Source organism: Pieris rapae, chromosome 3 (genome assembly GCF_905147795.1).
Source record: "Pieris rapae chromosome 3, ilPieRapa1.1, whole genome shotgun sequence".
NCBI classification, from domain to species: domain Eukaryota; kingdom Metazoa; phylum Arthropoda; class Insecta; order Lepidoptera; family Pieridae; genus Pieris; species Pieris rapae.
The window spans coordinates 11,017,893-11,033,324 of record NC_059511.1 but is presented as its reverse complement, the minus strand read 5'-3'; the positions used below and the strand labels follow the sequence as shown (position 1 = coordinate 11,033,324).

At 30.5% G+C, this 15,432-nt stretch overlaps 3 protein-coding genes across 3 annotated transcripts; 2 read left to right on the top strand and 1 right to left on the bottom strand.

The window, feature by feature from the left end:
• Positions 1-1,608: 1,608 nt before the first annotated feature.
• On the top strand, positions 1,609-4,125 carry LOC110998294 (transmembrane protein 127). Its single transcript, XM_022266849.2, has 5 exons — positions 1,609-1,664; positions 1,770-1,873; positions 2,435-2,692; positions 2,996-3,295; positions 3,700-4,125. The coding sequence occupies exons 2-5, from the start codon at positions 1,849-1,851 to the stop codon at positions 3,987-3,989; spliced, it is 873 nt and encodes a 290-aa protein (XP_022122541.1). The 5' UTR covers positions 1,609-1,664; positions 1,770-1,848; the 3' UTR covers positions 3,990-4,125.
• An 838-nt stretch (positions 4,126-4,963) lies between these two features.
• LOC110998295 (nuclear receptor-binding factor 2-like) lies at positions 4,964-6,621 on the bottom strand. Its single transcript, XM_022266850.2, has 2 exons — positions 6,403-6,621; positions 4,964-6,284 (listed from the first exon to the last, which is right to left on the bottom strand). Exons 1-2 carry the CDS (start codon positions 6,424-6,426, stop codon positions 5,667-5,669), a joined length of 642 nt encoding a protein of 213 aa, XP_022122542.2. The 5' UTR covers positions 6,427-6,621; the 3' UTR covers positions 4,964-5,666.
• A 392-nt stretch (positions 6,622-7,013) lies between these two features.
• LOC110998307 (phosphatidylethanolamine-binding protein 1-like) lies at positions 7,014-7,967 on the top strand. The gene is made up of 4 exons (XM_022266864.2): positions 7,014-7,337; positions 7,446-7,538; positions 7,607-7,661; positions 7,731-7,967. The coding sequence occupies exons 1-4, from the start codon at positions 7,113-7,115 to the stop codon at positions 7,922-7,924; spliced, it is 567 nt and encodes a 188-aa protein (XP_022122556.2). The 5' UTR covers positions 7,014-7,112; the 3' UTR covers positions 7,925-7,967.
• The last annotated feature ends 7,465 nt before the right edge of the window (positions 7,968-15,432 follow it).

Below are 15,432 nucleotides of genomic sequence, written 5' to 3'. Positions count from 1 at the left end.
CACGCCTTGTGGCTTCAGCTGTGTGTGTACCAATAGACTTTCTTTGAATGTGCGCTTTTAAAACTCGCTCGAACATTGAAGGAAAACATCGTGAGGAAACCGACATGTCTTACACAGAAAAAGTCGACACATTGTGTAAGGTTAAGGAGGCTGATCACCTACACCTGCATATGACACATAAATGAGTAATTGTTATTCAAAGGTCTGGAGAAAATTAATTTATGTGAAAACAAAATATAAAGACCTTTATTTTCATTAAATACCGTAAACTTTAGACAACTTTAAAACTTTAGTGGCCGCAGTTTCATAGAGTTTGCGCTGAAACATTTTAAAAGCACTGAGTGCTGTGAATGAATTATCGAATTATAAACTAATAGTAAACTTTTACCTAGCAAATAAGGCCATGCATGCGTATCATTTACACTATTCTATTTATTGTCTAATAATGTCTTATGGAAACAATAATCTTTAACTGTCTTGAGAGATTCGCATTTAATTGATACCTAAAGCGGTAGAATGCAAAATCTCTTTAGAAATACCTAAATGCTTTTCCATTAAGAAAAATTGATATAATATACTCAATCTTCATATCAACGAACTGTAATAAATACTTTTATTTTGAGATTGGAAATTCAAATGTTTACCCTAGCAACGAACCCATGCAGCTGTGACAATTTGCACTTAGCATTCAGGAAATGCATACATAAATCATGCGGCGCCAAATTGCTTTCAATAAATTAGCATAACCAATGCCACTCTATGATAAATTTGACTGTGTAACGTAACTCGGCATAACATCTAGATGATTTTACAGAAGTTTAAACCTTTCGTAAAATCGTTTTCTCTGCTTTCTCCGAAAATATGAATTGCTCATTTTCAGTTTTTTTCTTTATTTTACAAAATAATATATATTACAATATGTTACATTAGAAAACCGCTTTGGGTTTAGTACAACAGTCTCTTATTTAAAAAACAGTTAACTAAAGCTTAGTAGTGTGATTATAAATAATATATAAGAAGTTAATTTTTATATCAATCTATATAGATTCATAAAATGAAACTCTTGTTGCATTTTTAAAATAAAAGAGATTTATTTAAATTATTGAGATTATACTTTTTTGGCGCGTTAGGGTAAATTATGACAGAAACTTTTTACGATGCTAGTGCATACCGTCATAAATCCGACACCCTGAAGTTAGCTGTAGTCAAGAGCTTAGTTTTTTTCTAGGCGAAAGATAAAATTTTTGAAAAGTTTTTAATCTTTTAAAGAAATAGAACTTCTAACACATGAACAAATGAAAATGGCAGTTCATGTTGATAAAAATTGTATATAACTAAAGTCTTCGATTTTCTACATACACTACTGTTAATGCATCTTGTCTTCCCCACAAGTATAATATAAATAAATTGTTATTGATTATTTTAGTGTATAAAAATAACAAACCTACTATTTTATTCCAGAACTACAAATTTTCATAAAACTAGTCCATATAATATTATGTAGTTCAAAACTGTGAAAAAATCGTAGGTGTATTTATGTTATACCTGAACGCATTAAAGAAAAGTATCTTTATGACATATACATTGACAATTCGCACATTTGTGTCATTCGTCAGTTCTCTAAGTTCGCCATATTTGATATTACATTCTACAAATAATTTGAAGTTTGTTTTCAACTTTTTTATTTTCTGCCTCTAGTGAATTTTCGACATTCTGTGTCTTGTGATTTTATATTCAAGCTTTAGTTTATATTAATTTCATTCTTTCAGATTTCATCTGCTTTTTGTTTGAATTGTAATTTCAAGTAGGAAGTGGAGAATTGTAAACAGTGCTCATGGTGAGATCGTCATGGGTTGCTTAACTTGGATTAGAGGTAATACGCTTTAATTTTATACCATTTTTGCGAAGAAAATTAATGATATATGCAACTTTTAGCAGATGTAAATATAGTTCTTCTACGTTTATCTCTTCTTTAAGCGTTATACAAATTATAAAAATATTATTTTCTTAAAAAGCAACGCAAACAATAATAATCCTATCTCCTTTTTCTTAAATATTTAATGAATGTATGAAAATTCTTATTATGTTAACAATTGATTTGATTATATAAATAAAAAGTTGCTCACACACAAATTTTTACAGTTGGAGATTTAATACTGGTAATAGCTATTAATTATGATAATTATTAGCTAATATTCATGTAAAGATGTCATGATTATTAGATCATACCTTTTACAAATATGGTTCAATTTAAATATTTGATTATATCACACAAACTGTATTTGTTATCTCATGTAATCATGATATTGCATTTTAAATAGCCCAAGGTATAAACAAAAATCATTGGTGTAAAAATTTAAAAGATCAGCCAAATTTTTTAATGTAAAGTTCATAATATGAAGTTTCTCTAATAAGCTTTTACATTAATTTTCAGGGTTAAAAATCTCATTTCCAATCAAAGATAAGGAGTTAAACAAAATAGCAGCCTTCTTTAACTTGTGTACATTTCTGCTGACATGTGCTGCATTGGTTCAGCCGAGTTGGTTCAGGATCAGAGGATTACATTGTATTGAGAGCCTTTCTCTATCACAGTTCTTCACATTTGATCAAAGTGATGAGCCAGAAATATCTATTCATCAAAATGCAGATATTTATGGACATTTTAATATTATGACTGGAACAGATTTTAACGGTAAGACCTAAAGCATCTCTTTTTTTCAGACATTTGTCTCACAATATAACAATTTAAAGTCATTTTTGTCTGTACATATTAAAAAGTAGCCTTACTTCAGTAAATTACACTTAACTTAAGTATGTCAAAATACATCACACATATGTAGTTGTATTCAGAGACTCTGGAAGTCAGGTTTATACCGAGTTATGGTAATGGTAATTTGAGAAAATGTGACAGAAGTTTTAATATGTAAAAATTTACAACATACATAATTAACACTTTAACATTAACACACACAATTACCGATTATTTGTTTTTCAGGTCTTCCACCATGCACAACACCTGAGATAATATCACTCATGAGAGTTCTAATACTCTTATGTTTCATGGTCTTAATATGTTCCTGTGTTGGAGTACTGATAAACATCACATCACTGAATAAGCGAGCAATCAGAATGTTAAGACGTAATGCAGTACCAAGTATAGTTTGTGTGTTTTGGGTGATAGCAATAGTAGGAGTTTGTTACTATACAACAGTTGTATTGGGAAATGTCAACAACAGTGATCCTAATGAAATTCAAGTTGATTATGAATATGGATTTTATACTATAACCGGAGCTGGTTAGTAAATTTTATGTATGCTTTATAAATGTCATGTTTAAAATCAAACTTTACCTTATTTCTTTATATGTAGGTAATCAGCATTTTGTGCCTATTAGCAACTGTAGATATTTGAGTCTAATCATTTCACCCTTAACATAGGGAATTTTATTATATTACTGTTTTTATCACTAATTCCATGTAATCCCACCATTCTTGCACTTTCATTCTCAATCACTCTGAATTTTTGTAAAAAAATATGCGGTGTTGTTTAAAAAAATACCTTAATAGCCAAGTTATGCACTACATGATATATTTTTGTGTGTAAAGTAATAGTATAACCAGAAATCTAAACCTTTATAAACCTAAAACAGAAAACGAGTACATACTTAAATGAAGCTCGTAAAATATGATTCTTATTTCAGGTTGCACTGCCCTCTTAGCTTCTGCAGCCAACCTCTGGGGTGCCCCTCTTTCTAACGATGAAGATGTCCAACGTAGAAACCTAATGGAGGATTGGGATGGTTATGAAGCACATAGTGTTGGTCCTACTCCATCCATACCAGCCTTACCCCCATACACACCTAGTGCCTACCCTGCCGGTTATGCCCCATCAGCCCATCCTGCATTTGCCCCACCTGTTTTGGGCACCCAACAGTATTTTCCTTTTGATGATTTGTCTACTCTGCCACCACCCCCACCATATACCCCCTAGGAAGTATGATATAGTTAATGCTGTTGCAAAATGTTTCTCAAGGTACAATTTAATTTTCGACAGCCTAATAAGTCATAAATTTATTTGAAATTTTGGAATTGGTATATAGACTAATTACAAAACAAAATGTTTAGAAAAAATATAGAAAATTCTATTTTTTTAAGTATGTGAAATAAATATTGTTTGTGTTTTCTAACAAAAATTAAAATTTTATGATAAATATTTAATTAGAAAACAAAAACATTACAGAACCAAAACTTTTTCTTGTATATGCATAATATAATGCTTTATGTATATATTTATATAATACTTTGCTTAAAACATCTCAAGAAATAGAGATAATGCAAAATATTGTATCACAAACTAATTTATATTTAATAGATTTCATTCCTCATATAGAGATATAAGAAAGTGCAGTTCTTGAAAATTTGTAAATGAACTTATTTATGTCAAACTAGAATTTCCATGGCAATATGTTGTTTTCAAATATAACACATGTATTTTTATGTAGATATGCATCTTGTTTTCACTTTATTGTGTATAGACATTACATAATGTTGGTCCATTATCTCTGACTATGTATTAATCTTATGCAAGATCATTCAAGCAATAAAAAAGCCTTTTACATATTATAGTATATCAAAGAGAATGTGATAATCATAGAAATAATCTGTCTAGAATATATAATACTAACCTATAATTTTTTGTAAATTTGTTATTGTTCTAAATTATTCTAAAATTATCAATGTTTGCCTAAACATGTTTGAAATATTTATAAAATAGAGAAAAACCTTGTGTTCTTAAAATAGTGGTTGTGATGAATGTTTTAAAAATTCTCCATCTATCATAACAAAATAATTGTTGTGCCATTCCATGTAAAGTAATATCACCCATTAATTATGTCTGTTTAAAAGTATTAATTTATCTTTTATCTATTTCATAAGTTTTTTGTTAGCAATATTTTTATTTAAGAGTCTTTACTTCAGGTAAACCAGTGCATAAGCAGTGGCAGTAATAGTTCTGAATATGACTATTTGCTAGGTCTAGGTCATTTATAACATTAGGTTATGTTAATTAAACTCATGTCAAAAAGTAACTTCATGTGAAATTACCTTCAATTACTATATTTTAACCAAGGAGATAACTCACAAAATTTGAAATATTAAGTTGTACCTCAAATGTTTTTAAAGATCTGAATATAACTCGAAATTAACTATTACAATTTACAATGTTTAATGGTATACTGGTGTATATTTTTTGTTACCAAAAAACTTGTTAACATACCTACATATTTCTAGTTATTTGTTAAAGTGTACATGTTTTAGGATAAATATAGACTTAGTTCAAGAAATTATTTTTACATTTCAAGTTAAGAATATTATTTTTATGTAAAACCAATGTGTAATACAAAAAATAAGCTTAAAGATGACTTTTATTTACAAGAATGTAAAAAAAAAGAATATAGTACCCCATACTATCTGAAATGAAGTGTTTAACTAATTTAACAAAAAAATAACACATCTTACTATGTATTAACAATAGCAATTTTTGTACAGAGTGCAACCATGCCATCTTTTTATATAAAACAGGTCAAAGCCAAGCATGAATGTACGAACAAAGTAGCATTTATACAAAGTAATAACAAATAATATTATTATAGTAATATAACAATTGAATCTAATTATCTCGGGTAGGTTCATCACTCAATGTAATCTCATCTTGTGAAATATTTAGATACCTTACTCTCTCCTTTTCTAGAAAGTTCACTCTTTCTTTCAAAGTCATATTCTCATCTTTTAAAACTTCAACTTGTAGAACTAATTGTTCAACCAATGAGTGCAAGCTATGATTCAAGGTCTGTAATTCTTCAATTACAATTTTTTGAGATTTTTCTGCCTTTCCTTCATTCAATTTAGCTAAATCTTTAATCTCACCTGCATCTTGATTAGATGATAACTCATAAAGAAGAGTTTCTGAATCATTAAGGTTTTTATAAATTGCAACTTGGACTTTTGATGGTTCGCCAGGAACATTTACTTGTGAATCCTTGCTCATGTTTTTAAAGATATCCATAGCCTTTTTAACTCGTATATATTGTTCTTTCTTACTCTGTATAAGGTCTTTTTGTTTTAGATGATAACTATGCTGCAAAGTAATTGACTCGAGAGCTACTGAAGATGAAGTAGATTTCATTGCATCTAAGAGTAATTCTGCTGCATTATGATGGCATTGCATGGCATCATCATATTTATTATTTTTTAAATGTGCCTCGGCTCGTCTATGCTGCTGATGCGCCTAAAACAAAATAATCTACTCATTAAGGACATGAAATATAATTTTCATCATGTTAGAACGACTTCGTAGAATAAAAACAATGATGAAGGTGAGCAAACTTAAATAAAGAAAATCCCACCTTGTTTAGTGGATGTGTTTCCATTGTATTGTTTTATTAAGACGCAATTAAGTTCTTAAACAATCATCATAAATAATACGATTATTTATAACTGATTTGTCTATTTCTAATAATGAATTTATAGTCTGTATCCAGAATCTTTAAATCCTAAAATTACTTTTTTGGGTCTTACAATAATTAGAACAAGTATTGTTTAAAATTGATTTTAAATTTCCAAATTAGAAATTCTACAGTAAAGTGTAAACATTTACAATAACATTATCTTGATAGATGACACTAACAATAAAATAAACTTGACATTTACAGACTATTTCATGAATATTCTCATTCACACATAAATAATCATCGACAATATTATAATGTAAACCTTATTAATTTGATAATATGTAAATAGTTTAGTTAAATTACATATATTAGTTTGTAGTTTATTTCGGTATCACTTAATTATTTTGCATTATGGCTTGTACTTGCATATCAGAACTATTTACAGTAATTAAAATTACCATTTTTTGGTGTCTGTAAATATTGCTTAACTTCCTAGCTAAAGTATAGTTTAACATAGCTACAATATTTACAAATTCATCAACTTGTAATGCCACAAATCGCAACACAATTTTGTAAACATTGTAAATTTCTATACAATCCATACCAAATGCGATAGCAATCATTGTTTCAGTTATTGGTTACTATTGAACAAGTACGGTCCAAAAATGTTAAAATTATATTTTACTTTATTGTTAAAGTTCGCTTTTGGTGCGCAGCCACAATGTACAGTAGCTGATGTAAAAAATTTGTTGGAAGGTTGTGAGCACCTTACAGGTTTAAATATCACCAGTGTTGGTGGCACAATGGTTAATGACCATAATTGCGACGTCCTGCTTCCAAAGCAAGTTTTTCTTGAAGAGCCTTTATTTCAATATCCTCTTGCTGATTCGGTATGTACTTTTTAGATGGTAAAGTCACTTACTCAACCCATAACCCGAATCGAACGTACATGATACGTACAGTTGAACAAATATTTTATTTATTTAATTTTTTTTCAGAAAAAATTCTACACGATTATTATGGTAGACCCTGATGCTCCTCCTCAGTTAGACGGAGAGTTCTTCTTACATATGTTAAAATCAAATATACCGGTAATTCTGAGTTATAAACTCTTTAAAATTAATAAAACACGTTTATCACAAATATAATTATCTTTCAGGGCTTGGCTCTAAAAGGAAAAGAAAGTGTAAAAACTGTAGGAATTGACTATAGAGGTAAAGTTCTCTTTGTATAGATTATGTAAGTATATTAAAAAAAAAAACTAATTAACTCTTTCTTTTCAGGGTATAAGCCGCCAACTCCACCTCGCGGAACAGGCCCACATCGCTATATATCTCTATTGTACGAGCAGGCGGACGGGAATAATTTTTTACCCTCAGTGCCATCTAGCCGCAGTCGATTCACTTTAGCAAACTGGCTTCGGGGGAAAAACCTTTGTGGACCAGTGGCTGGAACACAACTCCGAATACAATTCTAGTTGGCTAACAAGGAAATTAAAGAAGTACACTGATTATAAACTAGAGGGCATTTTTTTACACCGAACAAATAATACACGTCAAATTGATAACTACAGTAGCAAAGTAAAATCGTGTTCCATAAAGTACAGAAACAGATAAAATCTCTATTAATTCTCAGGAATTTTGGGCGCCAAAAATAAATTGTATAAATAGAAGTAGCATATTATGCGTAGTAACAGAGAAAGTTAAGCATTAATTTTAACAAATCGAAGTTGAAAAATAATTGCAAGTGTAGGATGCGCACGCGACAAAACCCACGCCGTGACATCTATCTTATTTTGTTCTATTCTTCTCATATTTCTCTAAACTGTTATCAGCACTTTGAATTTTGTTAAAAGGATTTAATTTGTTTAATTGTTTAAAAGTAATATGTATAACTTATATAAAAAATAGATTTTTTTGACATTTAGTTTATTACAGCGCTATTAATAATCCACTGTGGAAATAAATCAGTCACTTCAGTTAATATAATTAATTAATGCACTAAAATTATAGCAAATTATCAAGAAAAGTGAGTGAAAAAATATACTACACTGATATTATGAGATATTACTATATAAATTAAATTAAAGTATGTACTAACTAAAATGGGTTTTAAGCCTCGTCCAGTATTTCCTGCGACCACAGACTGTTTCTCTTGCTTCGAGTTTTTTCTTCCGAGTTTTCCTTTACGAGTTTACCTTCGGCTTATCCGCCACTTTGATGTTTCTAAGAAATGGACCGTTCAAAATTAAGGTTGCTTAAAAATTGCAAATAAGTTGGGAATGCCGGTTTCTATCATAAAATAATAACCCAACTAGAATATGTAATTTTTTTAATTATTCCGATCGTATTTCATAACGATCAAAGTGAGACATGACATCGGCCATCAATTATAAATTAACATAGTCGCCTCGTTAAGAGGGAATACCGTTAGTAAGCTTTGATTAAATACAAGAATTTTGAGTAACGCATCTAGCCGAGTTTCCGGCGCGGGCACACGCCAAACCAGTCTTGCTTTCGGAGCGTTGAATGGGCATAGACCGCGGACTTTGCTTATGGTTAACTTTTTATATACGTTAAATAATTTGTTTATGATGTCCGTGTATGGCAGTTCCATTAATTTAAAATTTCATTTTATTGATTGAAGTTTAGCACTTCGTACGTAAATATCTACGGTATGTGTTTAAGGTTCTTTATGTAAAATATAAAAAGCATGAACTTAGAACAGCTTTCTATAAAATTAATCAGCCCCCTACTGAATATATCCAGCTCTGGATAAGTGTTGATTATTCCGTTATAATCGCGAAGAATTCGAAAGAGAGGTGCCGTACTATATACATTTTATATTTAATTAAGGAAGAACATGCAGTTGATAATTTCATTCATCTTAACAAAATGCACTTGACATACTTTTTAGATTTAATTAGTTATCCTAAATATTTGTGATGATTTAATGTTACCAATATTATAATAATTGAGCTCTAGAATTTTTGCTTTTTATTTGTGTATGTTGACTGCCACGTATTCTATACATTAAAGGCTGTTTACGATTCACTAGCTTCCTGTGATAAAAATACAAGTTTCGATACGACAAGGAATTTGGTTAGGGTTTTATAATGCAGATGAGACGTTAATTGGTCACTACTCGATCAATGAAAAGCGATACCTGCCATAAAGATAATATTGATGTTATTGGCGAATATATTCTTCTATCAATAAACGTGTTTTAATAGTCTTGATATTTTGAAGTTGTTTCAAACGATTATATATTTTTAAGTTTCATTATCTCTTTTTACAGCTTAAACAACTATAAGAAGTATTAATTTTTGTTGAGATGCTTTATTGTAAATTTATAAAAGAACAGTTTACAAATTGCTCATTTTGTCCTTTACCGAGCAAGGCTCTTAAACACGGCCAGGCTTTGATTGCTCGATTTCAAGACCCAGAATCGAATTAACATAGACTAATAGCTAGATAACTGGCGATCAAGATATCTATATGATTTGCTTACGTGGCAGACAGATCAGGAATATAAAGAACTATGTCTGCCACTACGGTCGCGCTGCGTTATTTCATATTAACAACCTCTAAAAAAATGTAAAAAAAAACAAGTATATTAAATCATTTGCTCGTTGCATCCACTTTAACGGCTGATCATTAGAACTATTGTCAAAATGAAAAAAAAGGCGGACATCTAAGACTTTGACATTCAAGTTGTTAATTGTTAAAGATATTTTGATAATTAAAAAAAAATGACAGACATGCAGTATTCGTTTAAAAACCCTGCGAATGACCACAAATTGCAAATGATGTTGTTGTGGCTTTTTTACAGATTTAAATCCTTAGCTTAAAAACGCAGCAACGTATGCTTGCTGCTACTTGATGCTGCATAACCTTAATTAATTAAGAAAAATGTGTGATATTGATCCGAATTTCAATTCATATCAATACGAAACAAATTTTTTTTTGCAAAATCTGTCATAATACCTATGTTACCTATGTTCCACGTGCGATAAAAACATTGTCTAAATGCCCTAACAATTGGCTATTGTCTCAATATTAATAATTATTCAATAACCAAGTTACGTTTCGCTTACTTTGAAACTTTCTCCAGAAAAGTGAATAAATTTCCATTGATTTTATCTTGAACTACGAAGTTACGGAATCAGATGACTGAATAAGAAAGTATGGTATTATTCGTTTGAATAAGAAAATAAATTGAAAATGACGTAGTACTTTTTACAAAGCTAAACTTTGAAGATGTACGAGTATACGTCTTTCATAACTTGAATAATTAGTTTTATTTGAATTTAATGAATTTTTTCCATTCCAGAAGAAACAAATCAAGTAAATAAAAGTTAGAGGTTAGGCTGTTCGAAAATATAAAATGGGTGTGTTTGAACTAATTAATAATAAGTATAATATAAATTACTTTTACATAAGTATAATATAAATACAAGTGTTATTATACTTCTTGATCCACCAGTCATTCACCACCTGATTATCTCCCGAACCCAATAATTAATCCACAATCTCAAAATGTACACAATTTGAGATCAGACCGTGACAATCAATCGATCTTCTATCTGATCTCAATAACAAAACCCTATGAAGACAATCCATTTTTAATCAATATAAACCAAATAAAGTAAATAGTATTAAAATATACAGTTCTATTTTTAAAACATATAAAATAGCGTTTTAATTATTTTAAAAGCTGTTCGGTGGAAGTTAAAATCTTAAGATAGGATATTGGCACAGTTGAACTGTCATTATCATACAAAGATCTATCCCAATAAACCGATCCGACGTGCCATGGATAGCTTGTATCGACAGATGGCTATTACAATCCGTCGATTAGTTATTGGCACACTGTTATCAATTTTGGATTAAGATGCCTATCTCAGATGGTCAAAAATGGATTGAGATAGGTTATTGCTTTTGGGCGTATAACGCACGGTTTATAGAAAATGACAAATCAATCGAGACATATCAGACCATCTATAAGAAATGTTATTTATTTTTACAAAATTGCCTAACTAATTATAATCTGTATTCTATTTCTGTTTATTATCGAGTAGAATTCTTAGGAGTCTTCAATTATATTTTCAAGAGAAAAGAAATAATATTATCAGCCAAATTGTTATTTTTAGTCCTATGTTTATATAATAGTGATAAATTTTTATTTATCACATATGATCTTTGTTGTTGTGATGTCTGTGGACTAAGCTTTCCCAATTATAGATAATGTATAGCAACAAAAATTTCATCACCATCGCAGATTACATTACAAACATTAAATCAAAAATTATTGTCTCGAATCAATAAATCAACCTCATAGGTTACGTTATAAATTATGCAATACCCACCATTTTAGTTTTCAACCAAATATCCCTCCTACACAAGTTTTGATCGGTCAAATCTTCAAAAACATCTAAACGGATAATCTTTGATTTATGCGAAAGATCGCAATCGCCGTCGGAGATTGAAAGTCAAAGGCTTCGTTTCCTTCCGGACGCCCACGCCGTGCCCACGCGCATTGCATGTACTGTCTAATGATACTCGTATACTAGATACATTGATATCTGTGAATTTCGTCAGATTTCAGACTATCTATATCTATGTCTAAACTGTTGTAGCCTCAGCTTTCTTGCCTGACACAATAAACACACATCAGTAGAATGCTATTAATAAATTTTAATGTTGCAATCTTAACCATCAAGGTTATAATTATAACTTTTAAAACGACTTATAATATTAATTACACAATCAAGCTCATGAAATCTAAAGTACTGATCTACATCATGTATTTAAACCACTTTATTAATTTTAGTAATTAAGGGCAAAAATATAATTCAATTCGCTGTTTTGCAACCGCCACGTAGCCTTGTTGCGTCGACAAAAATATCGACAAAAGGAATTTTTAATTCATAAAATCATTAAACAATGCAGTTAATTTAATATTGATCGGTTAACTGACAACGACATAGTTAAATTTGTCTGAAGGCTGCATGGAGGCGGCGAGAGTATCAATTAAATTATTTCCTTTCGAAACCTGAATATTAATAAGCATTGTTTATTGACTGATTACGTATTGAATTATCTCGAATTATTTTGGAATGGATCCAGATCAATGTCATTAAATATCATTTAAAGTATAAAGCTTTTTTAACTTAATTGACCCAGATGAAGGTTTACAGTTTTATTTTATAAATATCCATCGAACTCGTGAACTGAGAGACCAACCTTCAACTGTTAAGTAAGAGTATACTGCTTCCTCAAAGGCCGTTAACGCACGCAACGTATAAAAAACATAAGTCTCTGAGTACATGCGATAGTGGTAATAGCGATCTCTTACAAATTACCAGGAAATGATTATTTTATAAAGAAAACAGTGTCCAGTTAATAGAATTTCAGTAAAAATGCTTGTTAAACAAAAAAGTGTCAAGTTATCATCAGCTTAACTGGTTCAAGTGTTGTGCCATTGATTTCATCGCCTCGGCCGTGACACGCGCGTCTTACTGTTCGTCCATTGATAAAAACAGTCGCCCACACTGCTTCCATTCACCGGCGCCGGTGGTTGCGCAATCCCCTCCCCCTTGCCCCGCTGGTCCCTCTTTCCCGCAACCCGCGGAAGCCTTCAAAACCTTCCGTAATACCACAGTGGTGCAGACTCACAGTTATGACCGCGAGCGTTTATATGAAAAAGCTAAAGAATACTTGTAAGTTGTAATTACCTATATTCTATAATGAAGACTATAGTAGTGTTGGCCTAGTGGCTTTAGCGTGCATCTCTCATATTCGATGTCGTAGGTTCCATCACTGGCACCAATAAACTTTCTATGTGCGCATTTAACACTTGCTCGTACGGTAAAGGAAACTAGAATGATTTGGACCGCAATAGTACGTGTGTGCTCAGAAGGCTAATCACCTTCTTGCCTATTAGATAAAGCAAATGATCACAAAACAGAAATCTAAGGTAAATGTGTGTGTACGAAGACTCAAGAGTTAATAGATATTTTTAAACTGTGGTTATAGTTGTCACCTCGATTCTAGGTTAGCTGAGTCCATATACGGCAAATGTGCAAGTCCATTCATAAAACTGTTAGGAAATCTTGATGCAAGACACATTCTGTGTCAACTCGCCGTCGTAAACTGGCAACTCATAATTAAATTACAAATTTAAACATTGTTTTAAACCGCCATTGTTTTTAGCACCTTACGTCATTTTATGTTAAATATTGCTAAGTGTAATTGAGAAATACTGTTGTTTAATCATAAAGTACGATAGTAATAATTTATTTTCAAGAATATGGTACAAATAAAGAGTGTATATTCAGGCGTTAGAAGTTATATTTTTTTGGCGTATGGATAAAAAGTAACTAAAATGCAGTAGTGATTAACGATAAATATTAAAATATATCAAAAAGATTTTATTTAAATAAATAAATTATTAGTAAATACTATCACCGTCGTATATGAAATTGATTTAAAAACACCAAAATCTTGTTTAAAATAAATTTGTTGGATTGTAAGGTATTGTAAGGTATTGGTTGGTTGTATGGTAAGGACAGTAATGCGGCAGTACTTTAGTACCTTAGCATCATTGTCCCTGATGGGCACGTCAGAAAGCGACATTGTCCGCCGTTACTTCATGTAACCCACAGCTAGGATTACTCTTCTGAAAAGGGCACATATGATTCGGTATATTCATTGAGTTAACGAAATTTATACGTGATACGATTTCCTTTTCAATACCCGTCGAGTGAACTGGCATAAGTTATATTATTTGTTAGTGCCTATAGAAGTTAGTTAATTTCTTGTATGTATATTATGTAATTTTGTTTTCGCTAATTAATTTCATATGCTTATATTTTGTTTCGCCTGTAAATTTTATTCATTTATTGTTCACTCTTATCAATTTAGGTTAGGGCAGAAGGGTTTTTATGAATAAATAAATATTTATCGTGGTTTTTTCTTGGTAGCTATAAATTTGGCATTCGATTTAGTATGTAGTATTTTATGTATAAAAAATGTTATTACTGTTGAGGATTGAGTATGGGCGGATATTACGTCATTTTCTCTTCATGCTTTTTCATACCAGCTTCATTTAATAAATATGCAAGGACCTAACATAATAACGCATATATTATTTCCGCATACCACGTAACACAAGATTGGCCTATCGAAGAGCAGTGAAACATGCGCTATAAAGGACCATAAAGGATACCAATTCACTTTATCGATTTGTATTAGAATACCACAGTATGTACATATTCGATTTATGAAAGGAATATTTTAATATTGTTATACATTTAAAGAAAAACACTTTTTTACGGATTATTGAATTTAAACTTATAATTAATTTAAAATTTTGAAAATAATTTTAAATTTAACCGACGTTTCGCGTGCGTGGTCACGGTGACCGTGATAATTATAAGTTTAAATAGTAATACATAACTATAATCCGTAAAAAAGTGTTTTTCTTTAAATGTGTAAAAGTTATGTTAATAAAAGACAATAGGTACTATTGTTATACATGTTTCTAATAAATAATAAAATTTAGAGTGTTTATGATACGTACGATACTAAGTAAGGCGAAAGAACCTGGTTCTTTCCGATCTTTGAAGGATTGTACCTAAAAATTAGCGCACAATTTTAGATTATATATTATAATATGATTGCATCTGTCTGCCTATATTAATGCGATATCAAATGTACCAAACAAATTTCCACTAATGCATGGTATGGGTGGGTTATTGAGGATGATTTAGGTGTGTAGTTTATTATGGGTCAAATATCATGCCAAAATATATGAAAACAACGGCAAGGCTGCTTGCAGGATTTATATATAAATCGAAGAACTCGTGAACTTCGTATCACCTTCATACATTTGTGTCCAAACGTAATACAACATTAAAAAAAAAAAAAAATAATAAAAAGCCTTTTATTTCTTACAGCAGAACAAGAAGTTGAATCAATTAAT